The 13,833-nt window shown below is 38.0% G+C and overlaps 1 protein-coding gene across 1 annotated transcript in view; it reads right to left on the bottom strand.

Moving 5' to 3' along the window:
- Positions 1–2,516: 2,516 nt before the first annotated feature.
- Positions 2,517–13,833, bottom strand: part of LOC134202462 (uncharacterized protein CG43867-like) — a 99,355-nt gene continuing 88,038 nt past the window's right edge. Inside the window, 3 exon segments of the mRNA XM_062677446.1 lie at positions 2,517–4,008; positions 4,069–4,705; positions 4,768–4,942. Coding sequence (XP_062533430.1) covers positions 3,813–4,008; positions 4,069–4,705; positions 4,768–4,942 — 1,008 coding nt within the window. The 3' untranslated portion in view covers positions 2,517–3,812.

Here is a 13,833-nt window from a genome sequence, read left to right as displayed (position 1 = left end):
CGAACCAGTGAAGTACAAGGATTATATACCACATTACACAATGGTCGGATTCGTCAAATTTCACGACATAAATCGATAACTCAAAAACCATCAGTGCTAGAGTTTTGACGTCTTCAGAAGAAATGATCTACAAGAAGAGATCTATTTTTGGTGTAAGTTGTCATTAGGGTGGCCCTTCGGTAAATTTTTTTTGGAAATGTATTTTTTTATCCTTTTGAGTTAGGAGTTCATATAATTCTACAATGTTGTAGAGAATTTAATTCTAAGCATTTTTGCTTAATAAACATTTATTTTATCTCATATAGGTGATGTTTTATGACAAAATTGCTAAATTTAGATAGGGTGGTCCCGAAAAAAATAGTTTTTAGCTTCCACTTTCATCAGTTCAGAATATTTTCAAAACTGCCATAGCATCGCTTCACGGTCTTTGTTTAGTGCTTCTTTTGGTTACATAAGATGGTTGATAGCTTCATTTTCAAGCATTTTATAAGCGTTTTTTCATGAAAAAGTGATATTTTTCTGAGCGTTCTACTGCAGCTAGTAGCAAATATTAGCAAACATTTCAATCGTAATCTAAAAGTATACATGCAGGCCCATCAAATCCATGGCATTTCATTTGTCCATCTTTGTCCACTTTTGTTTGACGATAGTATTATTTTTGTACGAAAAATTAGGGTGAAACACATATATCATCTTTTGGATTTTCACAATATTTGGTAGAATAAAAGACAAGAACACCGCCTTTGACCAGAGGTCGTACAGATTGAACACTTAACACCTAGACAACTGACAGGACGCGTAACACCCAGTGGACCGGTGGAAAAATTTCGATCACAAAAAGTTTCCTTCTTATCGAGGCGGGAATCGAGCCCACGCTCCATGCCTCTAGACGATTGACGGCGCTAACCGCAAGGCCACAAAGCCCACAAAGAATCGTTCTTTATCTAAAATATTTAAATCAACTCGTGTGGAAAATAAGTCGAAAAAATCATTTTGACATTTTAACTACGGGAACGGTTTTTAAGATGTTCTCATGAAATAAATGCTTAAGAGCGCTACTTTTGTGGCGAAATACAAAATCATAAAATTCAAGTTGGTTTTTCATGGCTAATTCGCAGAATAATTTCATTTTCACAGTTTCTAAGTAAGGGTCGCCAATACTACATATGATTCCATGAACATTGATAATTGGTCCAGTAGTTCAAAAATTATGTTTTAAAAAAATATGTTTTCCAAAATGTTGATTTTTTCGACCACTCTGGATCGAAATCGGGCAAAATTAAAAAGTGAGTTAATTTATTTTCGAAAACGAATGATTCTACCAAATATTGCGAAATCAGAGATATGGTATATGTGTTTCCCATGGAATAGTTGATTTTTCATACAAAAACTAATATGATTATAATACAAAAGTGGACAAACATGGACAAATGAAATACCATGGATTTGATGGGCCTGCATGTATACTTTCAGATTACGATTGAAATTTTTGCTAATATTTGCTACTAGCTGCAGTAGAATGCTCAGAATAATATAACTTTTTCATGAAAAAACGCTTATAAAATGCTTGAAAATGAAGCTATCAACCATCTTATGTAACCAAAAGATGCGCCATCCAAAGACCGTGAAGCGATGCTAAGACAGTTTTTGAAAATATTCTGAATTGATGAAAGTGGACGCTAAAAACTATTTTTTTCGGGACCACCCTATCTAAATATAGCAATTTTGTCATAAAACATCACCTATATGAGATAAAATAAATGTATATTAAGCAAAAATGCTTAGAATGAAATTCTCTACAACTTTGTAGAATTATATGAACTCCTAACTCAAAAGGGTAAAAAAATACATTTCCAAAAAAAATTTACCGAAGGGCCACCCTAATGACAACTTACACCAAAAATAGATCTCTTCTTGTAGATCATTTCTTCTGAAGACGTCAAAACTCTAGCACTGATGGTTTTCGAGTTATCGATTTATGTCGTGAAATTTGACGAATCCGACCATTGTGCATTAATATAATAAAATATAGGAGGGATTGGAGGGTCTAATAGTAATCTGGATAGATCATAGTAGCCTAAAGCAAGAGAGGGCAGTTAGTCTTTGTCTATAAAAGAGTACGGTCGCAAATAAAGAGTGGTTGTGAAAGTACTTCCTGTTTCTGTGATTGGCTGGTGAAATCCCGAAGTCCCAAACCCTACAACCGCAAGGATAAATAAGGTTCAGATTTCCTCTTCATATGAGTCAGATATACTATGGCATGCAGTGCTGCGTACAATACTCTGCGGAAAGATAAAAGATTATTTTTGGCGTGGACGCACGTGTAACGAGTTATACCAAGTGTACAAAAAAGACATTGTATATACCATCACATGCTAAGCAAGCCCTCCTACTCATTGGAAGGAATTTCCCAAGCAAACAGTTCTTCACCTGAGAAGAGGAACTAGGCGATAGGGCGTGGTTTTTAAGCCCTTAGACATATCCCTGGCTTTCTTTCATTAGGAATTCATTTGCAATATAGTAAACAATCATCGATGTCCTATATTTTTACACTCCACTCAATTTTACATCTTCTTTGATTTTACGCGTTTCCCTGTCCCATTTCTGGTTCTATGACACACTTACTGGTAGCTTGCCTTCTGACGGCCCAACTTTTTCCACCTTCACTTCTCCATTTCATCGTGGTGCGAACAATTTCAATCACTCTTTTCTGCGGAAAGGAGGCATTGATACAGAACCTCGAGGAGTACAATATGTTTCTTCCCTACTGATTCATTCTCTACAGTTTGAGATTACAAAACTCCCGTTAGATGGCTTGTGTTGAACAACGAAAAACCGCGTTTACATTGTGACTATTGCGTTGTATTTTGCCCTGGTGACCAATATGGAGGCCCTACTTCATGCTTTCCTACTTGCCAGCCGCTAATCTATCTTTTAGTTACTGAGCGCGTGTGTATGTGTGAATTTATGTATAATTGCCAATTTTAGTCTAGTTAACTTTTTTGTTCGCATTTATATTTCTTTCATACATTCGTAGTATAACTGTTTTTTTATCTGTTTCGCTGTCTAAATATAGTAGTTTTGCGTAAAAAATCACAATGTTTTTCCTATTTTTATTCATATCTGTAACAATTCGCCTCCGGAAAAGTCTTCCATATTTTTTTCATTTTGTTTATCATTTCACGCTTACCACTTTTATTGGATTTGGTTAGATTCTCTTTAGTCTATAAATTAAGAATGTGTAAAGTACTTACTGAAATCATCTTAATAAAAAAAAATCGAGCACTCTGGAAAACCATTTGAACTTTTATTTCTCTAACACTGGAGTACGGGAGTTTTGAGTTCACTGAGTGTTCACTTAGTTGTTATGAGAATTATTTACATTAAATTAGATATGTTATTAATGGAAACAAAAAAATCAAACAAAAACTCAAAACTTTTCGTAAAATATTACAAATGTATTTCCTTAGTTGCCTAAATGTATACTAGATCCGTTTGTTAGAAAAGTGTTATTTTGGTAAAAAAAAATATTGGAAAATAAATGCCTAAAATATGGTAAATCAATTCTGTACACAAATAATATCAACTTGCATACTCGTTACCATGGCAACGTTGGGGATAACCAAATTCTCAATCGCAGCAAGCGATCGCGTACGCCTTGTGTAAATCGAATTACACTGGTCAAAATCCTCTAACTTGCTTCGGTGTCTAACCTGAACGATTGTGAGTGTGAATATTTCTTTTTCCGAATGATTGCGACGTGACGGCATATGTTGTGCGTATTTATGCTGCGTTCCCCTTGCTCAACCATTCTAACGCCGCTGGTGATCCGGTGTGCTCTTGAGGATGTCCGGCTGGCCGTGCGAACTGAGCGTGTGGCTGACGTGCGAATTGAGCGTATGTGAGTGGGACGTGAGCGTGTTGTGGGCGTGAGTTGTGTTGGCATGCGACGAGTTGAGCGTATTGTGCGCCGGCGTTCCCGTGCACGAACCCGGGTGGACTCGGGATCTACAAAAAGCGGTTGGGTGAGTTCGGAATGGGATGGACCGTTAGTTTGGTGTGATTTACCTAATACTTCGATGGCTTCCGTTCCTCGTCAGTGTGTTCATCTGCGGCGTTCCAGGAAGTGTATGACCGAGGGCATTCATGTAGTCCGCTATGAGGAGTGTAATCTCCAGAATCTTTGGTTTACTCATGGCGAATAGAAGCTTCTGCTCAGGGCTTCCGGCCAAAGTATCGTCCGCACTGACTACCAGCATGAAATCATCTTGACAACCTCCGAAGGTCATCACAGAGCTGTACGGATATCGTGCGATTGATCCCATGGACGAGAGTTCAAGAACGCTGAGGGCGTCCTCAGAGACAGCCAGCCATGCCATCGCTTGATCGGAATGTCGGGGTTTTGCTTGGAAAAGAGCAGCGCCGAAGAATGGCCACTTCCGAGCGCAAGTCAGGTATATTCGGACGCAATCTACAACGGAACGACCCTTCAACAGGGACCATTTGCCCGCAACGACTTCTTGAAGCTCTTTCAAACCTTCTGACGTGAGCGCATCCCTGTATCGATATGGATAGAATTTGTCCAACGCTTGCAAGGAACTTGTTTTGGACTTGTCAGCTGCGTAGTCTCCCATATCGATTTGAGCCATCAGTGAGGCTAACTCCAAGGCCAAATCCCGCGACAACGGGAATCGTCCTTGAACAACTGAAATCAAGAAAAAATAGATTTGTTATGGAATTGTCTCCCACTGAGTAATCTTATCTAACCTTGTTGATTGATCTGGTAGCTGAGAAGGAGTCGCTCCTTCTCGGTTTCCAGCTTGGCTGCATGCTTCCAATAGAGACGGTTCTTGTACGTTAGCTGAATGACACGCGAGTTTTCAAACTTTCCGGATCCCTTCTCACGGAGTGCTGTTTCCCACTTGGAGATGACATCGCAAAGCTGAATGAATAAAATGTAAAATTAATGGATTACAGTTCACAAAATTATGATTATTTTGATTATGGAGGTAGCCCATAATTAAAAGTGATTTGATCACGAATAATACTATATGAATAAAACCCAGATGAATCCACCTAGCGGCGATGATGCTTTTCTCGTGCATCATAGAATGTATTGAAAAAATCACTTTAGGAGCTTTCGGAGGATCAGTTAAAAAAAGGCACTGTTGGTTTGTGGGTTGAAGACGGAAAGTGATGCGGAAATCAGACGAGGTTGCCGCGTTGAAGAGCGGAACGATATAACCCTGGAGCACATTTCGGATGAATGTCAGCGGCTTCTGAACATCAAACACCGATGATAAAGACGGCGTCTTCGAGTGCAGCAAAGCAAGTGAAGAAGCAGTACAACAGGAGTTTTCGTTCCGAAAGAGCTTCGCCGGAGTCAAGATCCGGCAGAACCAGAAGAACATCGGTCCAGCAACGCCTTGCTTGAGCTGCTGTGCATTACTCCAAGGACTGTCCGTTCCAGAAATATCGGTCCAACGACTATGATCAACATGGTCACAACGAAGGATATTGTTCCAGTGCGAAGAAGTTGTAGCATACGCAACTAGTATGCTTTAACATAGTTAACATTGTAATTCCCTAAAACATAATCATACAATCAAACTGCAACCGAACTATCTGTATTTTCCCAACGTTCAGGGTTTCCTCCTGAACAATCCAAACTAATGATAACCCAGCAAAACAGTCACACATTCAAGAGCTATAAATAATCAACAACCTTTTTGGCAAACAAGCGAAAACCCCAACGCTTGCATTCTTTAGGTAAACTTTCTTTACAACAGTAAAAACCCGGAACAGCCAAAAATGCCAAGGGCCATAAAACCATAACGAACGGTCAACGTGGTAACACAACAATCATCAGGTAGCATAACAATAACTTAGGCTAGGTAAACTGTAAACTAGTATTTAAGTTTGGTGTAAGTAAATCGAGGAAGTCTTTTTATAGAAGTCTTTCGAAAGAGAAGTCTTTTTACAAGTCCACAATGAAGAAGTCCATTTGAGTCTTTTCGATACAGAAGTCTAGTTGTGCGGACACGCCGTCCGAAGCAGTTTTCTTACCCTACAGTATCAAGAGTCCAAGGGTTGGACTTAGCGTGAAGTGACATCTAATACAGACGTCTAATACAAAGTTCAAGTCTCTAAACAGACGGTTCTCGTCATAGAAAGCGGCAACACGAAGCGTGCAAGTGAAGAACGTTCGGAAGCGAAGAAAAATCGTTTAAGCGGACGTAAATGGCAGGCAGATCAGCCGGCAGCTCGATACTGCGCCGAATAACAGCATCATATTTTCTAGAAGACATGGAAGAGAATCGGGAAACCTGCAGAAAGTCCGGCACTATTGCAGGCCACCACAGCGTCCGGTAAGCCCAAGAAGCTGAAGTTCCAGTGTGGCTGCAAAGTGGCCATCAGGGGAAAAAGCGCATCGGTCGATTTTTTATCGTTAAGGTGACTTTCGGTGGCACTCCAATCTCTTTGTAGTTGTACCAAAAAAATCATCAACTTAAGATTAGTAGTCGTGAGAAACTTGAATACCAACACCTACCAATCTACAAGGCAGACAAAAATAACCACTTGTTTTGTTAACATCCGACTACCGTAAACATTGCATTAATGTGAACGATTTCAGCCTGAGTTGTACGCATGATTACTCAATACGGTTTAACTATGACATAAACTAACGAAATGTGTCCGAAAATCAACAGATTAGCTTTGATTTACGTTGATATTCATGTTTTATTTTTTCATGATGCTAGCTGTTTATGTTTACATATCGTGACATTGTTGCCAGCTGTTCAAACACACCAATAGCATAATTGAAATTTACTGCGTTTTCTTTTTAATTTTTCAAGACGTTCCAAAGTAGAATAATGAAGATAGAATTATGACATTAATGGATAACAGGTTGGGGAGAAACTTATTATTTTTTCGATATTTTACATGTTTTCGCTATGAATTCACAGAATTTCATGTTGACATCACTGCCTGCTGCGATAGGTAATGATCAATGACTGCTTGTATACGACGCTGCCGACGACGTCGTTGGCATGCGCGGTGGGAAGAGAAATTTTTTTCACTTGGTTTTATTTTCATTGAATCGACGCCAAATGTGCACTAAATGATTCGATTATTTTGTCATTAAGTAGGTTTAGGTTCAAACTTAATTCTGATACTTTTTCTTGTGAAATGGTGGTCAGGTTTGGTTTTTTATAATAAAACAAATGTGATCGGTGCTATTCGCAGTGAGGAGGCGGGTAATTGTAAGATTGTGTTGGTGAGCCACAGGGTAGCCATTCTGAATGACACCGTAAGAGGCCTTAAGCACAAACTTTATCTGCTAGTGCTCGATCTCATCGACGCTTTTGATCTCGGGTCGGTGCCCATTATAGCACGCCATGGCGGCTATGGGGTTTCTCGACCTTGAATCCGTAAACGAGCGGCTTAAGCGCCACCTCAATCAACATTGAGGGCCGCCCGTCTGTTTTTGTGCCCGGCAAGAATCCAAACCTCAGGGCAGTTTTCTTGATAGAATTCAGTAAAAGATATTTTAGTTACTAGATAAAGATTGTCGCTGTCGTCGCTGTCCGGAACATCTTTTGCTGGCGAGGATAGGGGAGCTAAATGTCAAAGAAGGAAAATCCATACGATTTGACAGGTATGTACCACACATGTTTCGGACAGCAGAACAAAGGGAACCCAGAGACGATGTTTATAATACCATCGTCTCTGAGGGAACCGAAGCGACAATCTTTATCTAGTAACTAAAATATCTTTTAATTCAGTGGATGAGAAACGCACTACACGCTCGTTCGGCTGAACTCAATTTTGAGTCAACATAACTCAAAAAGATAAAATGTTCCTAAACGTCAAACGATTTGGATTTGAGTACCAGTTACTCAAATTATCATAAAAAAGCTCAAACCTCAATTTTGAGTTACTTGGCTTATATTTCTTAACCCAAAACCAAAATGGCGTTTCCAACGTGATTTTTATTCCAAAGTTGCTTTCAGTTGTTGCGTAAGGTTATCCGCCGGTTTTAAGTAAAATTTCATATTTGCTGTTATTTAAGTCTTGGAATTGGAAATAAAAAGAAATGTGATAAAATTGAACAGGTAGCAGCAGCGGTAGATTCGGAAACGTACCGAAAACTGTAAGGTATGTCTGATAATTTTTACAATTTATTTTGTTGAAATAAAAATATATACCTATTAGATTCATATAAATAATTATTGAATACTTTTTTTAAAGGCTTTCGTTGTCATATTCATGACCGTGGAAGAATTGTACCTGGCCATGTGGATGATTTAAAAATGCATTTCCGGAACAAACATAATTTAAACACGAGCCTTGTTACAGATGTTCCTTTTCTTTGCTACGAGTGTGGCTCTTTATACCTATAATCGATTTAAAAATTTAAAAAGGTACATCATGGATTTTCACCCTCGAGGAAGCAATCTGAATGAATCAGTAGGTGAGCCTAGCACTCCGAACATGTCTTGCCATCCGGATTTCGATTCTTCTATGGAGAACGAATCAATCCAGGATCCAAATTATTCTCAAATAAAAAAACGATTCTTTTTTCAACCTGCCATTTCAACTTCAGAAATGGCACAACTAGCGGAAAAAATCATAGTAAACATGCGCTGTGATGTTGGCCTCCCGGAAACTAAGATACAAGATTTTATAAACGCCACATCCGAACTTCTTGGTCAGTCTGCGAGGTATCATCTTGGGATCTTCAAAGCTTTTTTGCGGGACAGGTGTATAGCCTATGATGATGTCGATGTCATAAGCACTTTAAATAAATTTGAAATTCCGAATGTTCGCACGCCTACATATACCAATAATCGACACACTCGCATTTGTTCTACAAAACGCGCAGGCTTTGGATTCAATCCTGGCTGATGTACCTCAAAATGGTGTTCTACAAGGATTCAAAGATGGAGAGCGATTCAAGAATCATCCTTTTCTAATCAGCTACCCCGATGCCTTAAGATTGTCGGTTCATTTCGACGATGTGGAATATCTGAACGCATTGGGCTCACGAAAGGGGAACAAGAAGCTAACGAATGTCAGCATCAAAATTGAGAACTTTAACTCTATAATTAATTCTCAGCCTGATAGAATTTATTTTACTTTATCAGTGCAAACTAAAGAGATATGGTTATGCGAGGACACTGAGACCCTTCATTAAAGATTTACTTCGCTTAGAATCCGACGATGGCGTCCGGATCAAGGTGCGTGGAGAAGTGCATGTTTTAAGAGCAGTGCTAGTACATATGGTTGGTGACACCTTAGCGATCCACGATGTTTTTGAGCTGATGGGACCACAGGCGAAATTGTTTTGTCGGCGATGTTACATAACACGAGATCTATTGCATCAAGGGTTGTTTGGAGAGGTGCATCGTTTGAGAACTGCAGATTCTATCGGAACAGATTTAAGAGCAATAGCGTCCAAGGTAAAAATGCCTTCGGAATGCGGCATAATTCGAGAGTGCTCACTGCACCAATTGAAATTTTTCAATTTATCACTTAACAATACATTCGACCCGACGCATGACATCCTTGAGGGCGTAGCTATGATGGTCATGAAACTGATTTTAAACAATCTAGTGAATGGCCAAAAACTAATCTCTGTTGAAAAGCTCAATGATTTAATTCGAACTTTTGATTATGGTATTGCTGAAATAAAAGATAAGCCTTCTCCAAATTTTTCAGTAGCAAGTTTGAAAACACGAAACCATGCTATCAGCCAGTCTGCCGCTCAATCATGGACATTACTCAGAGCTTTTTTGTTGATCCTTCACACCGAATTGACTAATAATATCAACTATATTTGTTTGATTATTTATTTGATTGAAAATATGCTTTTTCTCCTTTTCAAATAAGCTAACATTTAAACATGTAAAAGAGCTAGAAGTTGAGATCAATGTATTTTACTCCCATTTCCAGTCATGCTTCCCTGATATTAAATCTATTAACAAATTGCATCACATTTCACACTACCCCACTATCATCCGTGAAGATGGATCATTCCGTGGCAAATCATTCATGTATGCCCTACGAAGGTAAATTTAAAGAATCGAAGAAACAAGCAAAAACATGTAACACCTAATTTCAATAACTTGACCTTCAGCCTCACGAAGCGTTTAAATTTGAAGCAAATAAACTCCATCATTAATCATAAATATGACATCAATTCTACATCTATAATATTGACTTCTGTCATTGCTAAAAATACATTAGAGTTCTCTTGTTTACTATTTGATTTCCCAGATACCGCCAACGGGGGTGTCATTGGGCCAAAATGTGGTATGCAAATAAATGTTACAAAGCTCTAGTAGTTAACATTGGAATCAAGTTTTAATTAGTTTGGTACAGGCTTCAACAATGAATTTATCACTGTGTGGGGAAAAAATAATAAATGAGGGAAATTCTTCAAAGTTATATGTTGTTTAAAATTGGCCCATTCTCACCCCTCACAGGGGGTGACATTGGGCCAAGTACAATTCGCGAAGTCGAAGCAAAATTCTTCACACAAACAATGACAGTTCTTTATGGGTTTTTACAGTAGAGCAACAGAGAGGAGGAGATGGCGGCCATGTTTCACTCAAACTCTGACAGATAGCAATGGAGTTTCCCATAGGAGGGAAAAGCAGAATTTGCTTCGACTTCGCGAATAAAGTTCAACGGTGACGATGCAACGATTCAATCGTTCATTAAACATAATTGCCTACATTATGGCTCTTACCAACTATGTATGGCAAATCAACCAAAGGCTTGGCCCAATCTCAGCGTGCCCCTTTTCAGCGTGCATTGCTCGTTGCTACGAAAAAAACAGAACCGCCATGTAAATATTCATAAAATTTGATAAAACAACAACAAATTATCGTAACATGATAACAAGGTATCCATCGATCTAAAAACTAGTTATGTAATAGATTTGTGGGGCATTACTGACGGGCTCATCCGATCAACAGCTTTACATTAAAATTCCAAGCATTATGGTACGAGCACAATTAGTTCTTGGAATTTGTTTTGTCCTAGACATGAATTTTCCTATAATTTCGAACCGTTTGAAGTTTTGATCAAAATTCGTAACAGTTTCATATTAGGAGTTGAAACATTTTTCGTTTTTGGCCCAATCTTACCCCCTAGGCCCAATGTCACCCCGAACGACGGTACTATAATAACTATCAAACATATGAAAATCAATAAAACTAGTTTCCAACCAGATTTAATTATAAAGTACGTTATGTACGGCGAACTATTTTATGGTGCTTTAAAGTTGATAGCTTTACATGATGAGAAGATTGCATGTTTCATAGAAGAGCTGCATTGCCTAGCGTTTTGTGAGTAAATTTGCTCGGATTTCGAAAAATAATCTTTTCACGCGAAAAACGTACAGTTTATGGTGGCTATCTGCAGGCCTTGTAGCGGGTCACTTTTTAGTGACTTGGTCACTTTTTTCGGGCTAGTCACTAAAAAGTCTCTTTTTTCGATCTCAAGTCACTAAAGTCACTTTTTCTCGCAAAAAGTCACTATTTTCAACTATTTTGAAACTATTGACTAAGATTTTTTTTATAAAGCTTTATGTATCCATCGGAAGATGCTTTGTTCATGGCGGAAATGAAATTACGGATCTTGGAAAAATGATCACTCTGAAACATCGCCAACCATTTAACTCGCTGCTCTTATTGGCATTTCACCAGTAGCTAATTGAAGGTGTTTTACGACACAATTTATAAATTGGTATACAGTTATGCAAGCAAGAGACCTGTCGGTTTCGAGTTTTTTTTAAACTCAAACTTTATGCAGTAGGGGAAGGTGGGGAGAATCGATTCTCCCCTGTTTTACCAAGAACTAAACTGCTCATGAACGCATGTTTGTAACACTCGCATTCTTGTTCATTTTGTAAAAATCCTGTGAATCGTTCATAAAGCTCAATTTAATGGATCTAATCCCACAACAGTAAAATAAGCTTTACTATCTTGCTTATCTGTGGTAAGCTGGAAATGATTGAGTTTGTGGGGAGGATTGACAAACGATTTCACAAATATGCGATCATGGGCAGTAAAATAGTATTGTTATAGCGTATTTATATAATAGATCCTCTAGATAAATGATCGTTATGTGGCGAGTTATTTTTTTAATTGACAACCTTATTTACTCTATTATTTACTGTGTTTTTTTTCCTCCTGAAGATAATTTTTAGTGGCCACGCAAAATTAGAACAACTTCTCCAAATAATGACCAAATGCTATAATTTTTTCACAGCACAAATCCATAAATATGCTAAATGATCGTCACTGAAAAAATGCCATCATTCCACCACAATTTCAGGATATTTGGACTTTAGTTGTTGCCTCAATTTGAGGAGACTTTATCCCTCATTAGGCATCCATATAAAAATTTGTCTAAAAAATTCAAGAAAGTATATATTTATTTAGTAGATATCATAGAAAGGCGTTCAAGTCTCCTCAATTTTGAAGATTGGATGCGCTGTCGAATTCCATAGCAAAAATCGTTCATGAATACGCAAAGCAAGTCGGAAAATCTTCATATTTTACAGTAAAAATATTTAAAAGTTCAGAGAGCATGGTCCTCACTACAAGCAAAAGGTCGAGCATTCAATCCCAGGCTCGTTGTACATGAATCTTCATAATTTTTGTATCGTTTTCTACCAAAACGATCCTACTGTTGTTCCTGTCTCACTAAAAATTCCAAAAACATCCGTGGAACCTATGACAAATCGTAGAGTTCCCTGCATCTTTCTTAAGTAGGTGTTCCAGCTAATCCAATGATCATAATTTTCACTCATTCTCACGAGAAGAGAATGCTCATTTACGCAGATTTTCACCGAAAAATAATTTTCAGGAAAGAAAACCAGGTGTTAAGGACACTCATCACGGAATCCAAATTTCGAAGTAATCTCATTCTTATAATTTTACGCATGCTGCGACGCAGCCAATCTGAAATTATAAAAATGACAGTTGTGCGTTGCTTCCGTATCGAGTGGTGTGCCCTTGAAAAGGCGAGTACTTTCAAATTTTGATTCTGTGAGGAGTGTCCTTAAGAGTGATAACCATATTTCGCTTACTTCCACTGGCGTACAAATTTGATTTGCTTGAAGACTACTCATAGTTTTGAGTTGTCTTGCTTTTTACTGATATTGATTAAATTTTCCGTGGAAGAGAGGGCAATAATTTTACGTCACTAAGTAGATAAAAGTTAGCGAGTACGATTTTCGTTTCTCTTCTAGGTTCGTTCTAAGAGAAAAGAGTGGTGAGTGAAAGGTGTTTTCCGCCACAAATTACGAAAAAAATATTCTCCTTCGACCGTAAAACGCTTGATTTCGTCTCATCGAACATGCAATTGAAATTGGAAGTCACTATTTGGTCACTTTTTCTGCAACTGAAAGTCACTCTTTGGTCCCTTTTTTCGTCAGCTTTGGTCACTAAAGTCACTATTTTGAGTGGCTTTGGTCGCTACCAGCCCTGAACTGGCGATGACAGTAATTCATTTTTCATTAGTTTAAAATATAACGATGATTAGTCTATGAAATGCAGTTAGCGAAAAGGCACTAGTTTTAAGAATATAATATAATATGTTTATATTGTTTACTTTGAATCAAACTACAATCATGTTTCTGTTTAAACCGAAATAGTAAAAATAAAAATGTTAGTTGTCATGTTTTATTCATATCTCATAGGTTTCTCGTCGAATGTTTGAGGATGACGAAAAGTTTCGATATGATATTTTGCTGCCAATACTTGACCAAGGTAAAGTACCCAATAAAAATGACCTTAAATGGATTACCAAAACTGC

Source organism: Armigeres subalbatus, unplaced genomic scaffold (assembly GCF_024139115.2).
Source record: "Armigeres subalbatus isolate Guangzhou_Male unplaced genomic scaffold, GZ_Asu_2 Contig1232, whole genome shotgun sequence".
Lineage (NCBI taxonomy): Eukaryota > Metazoa > Arthropoda > Insecta > Diptera > Culicidae > Armigeres > Armigeres subalbatus.
This window is presented reverse-complemented; position numbering and strand designations above follow the sequence as displayed.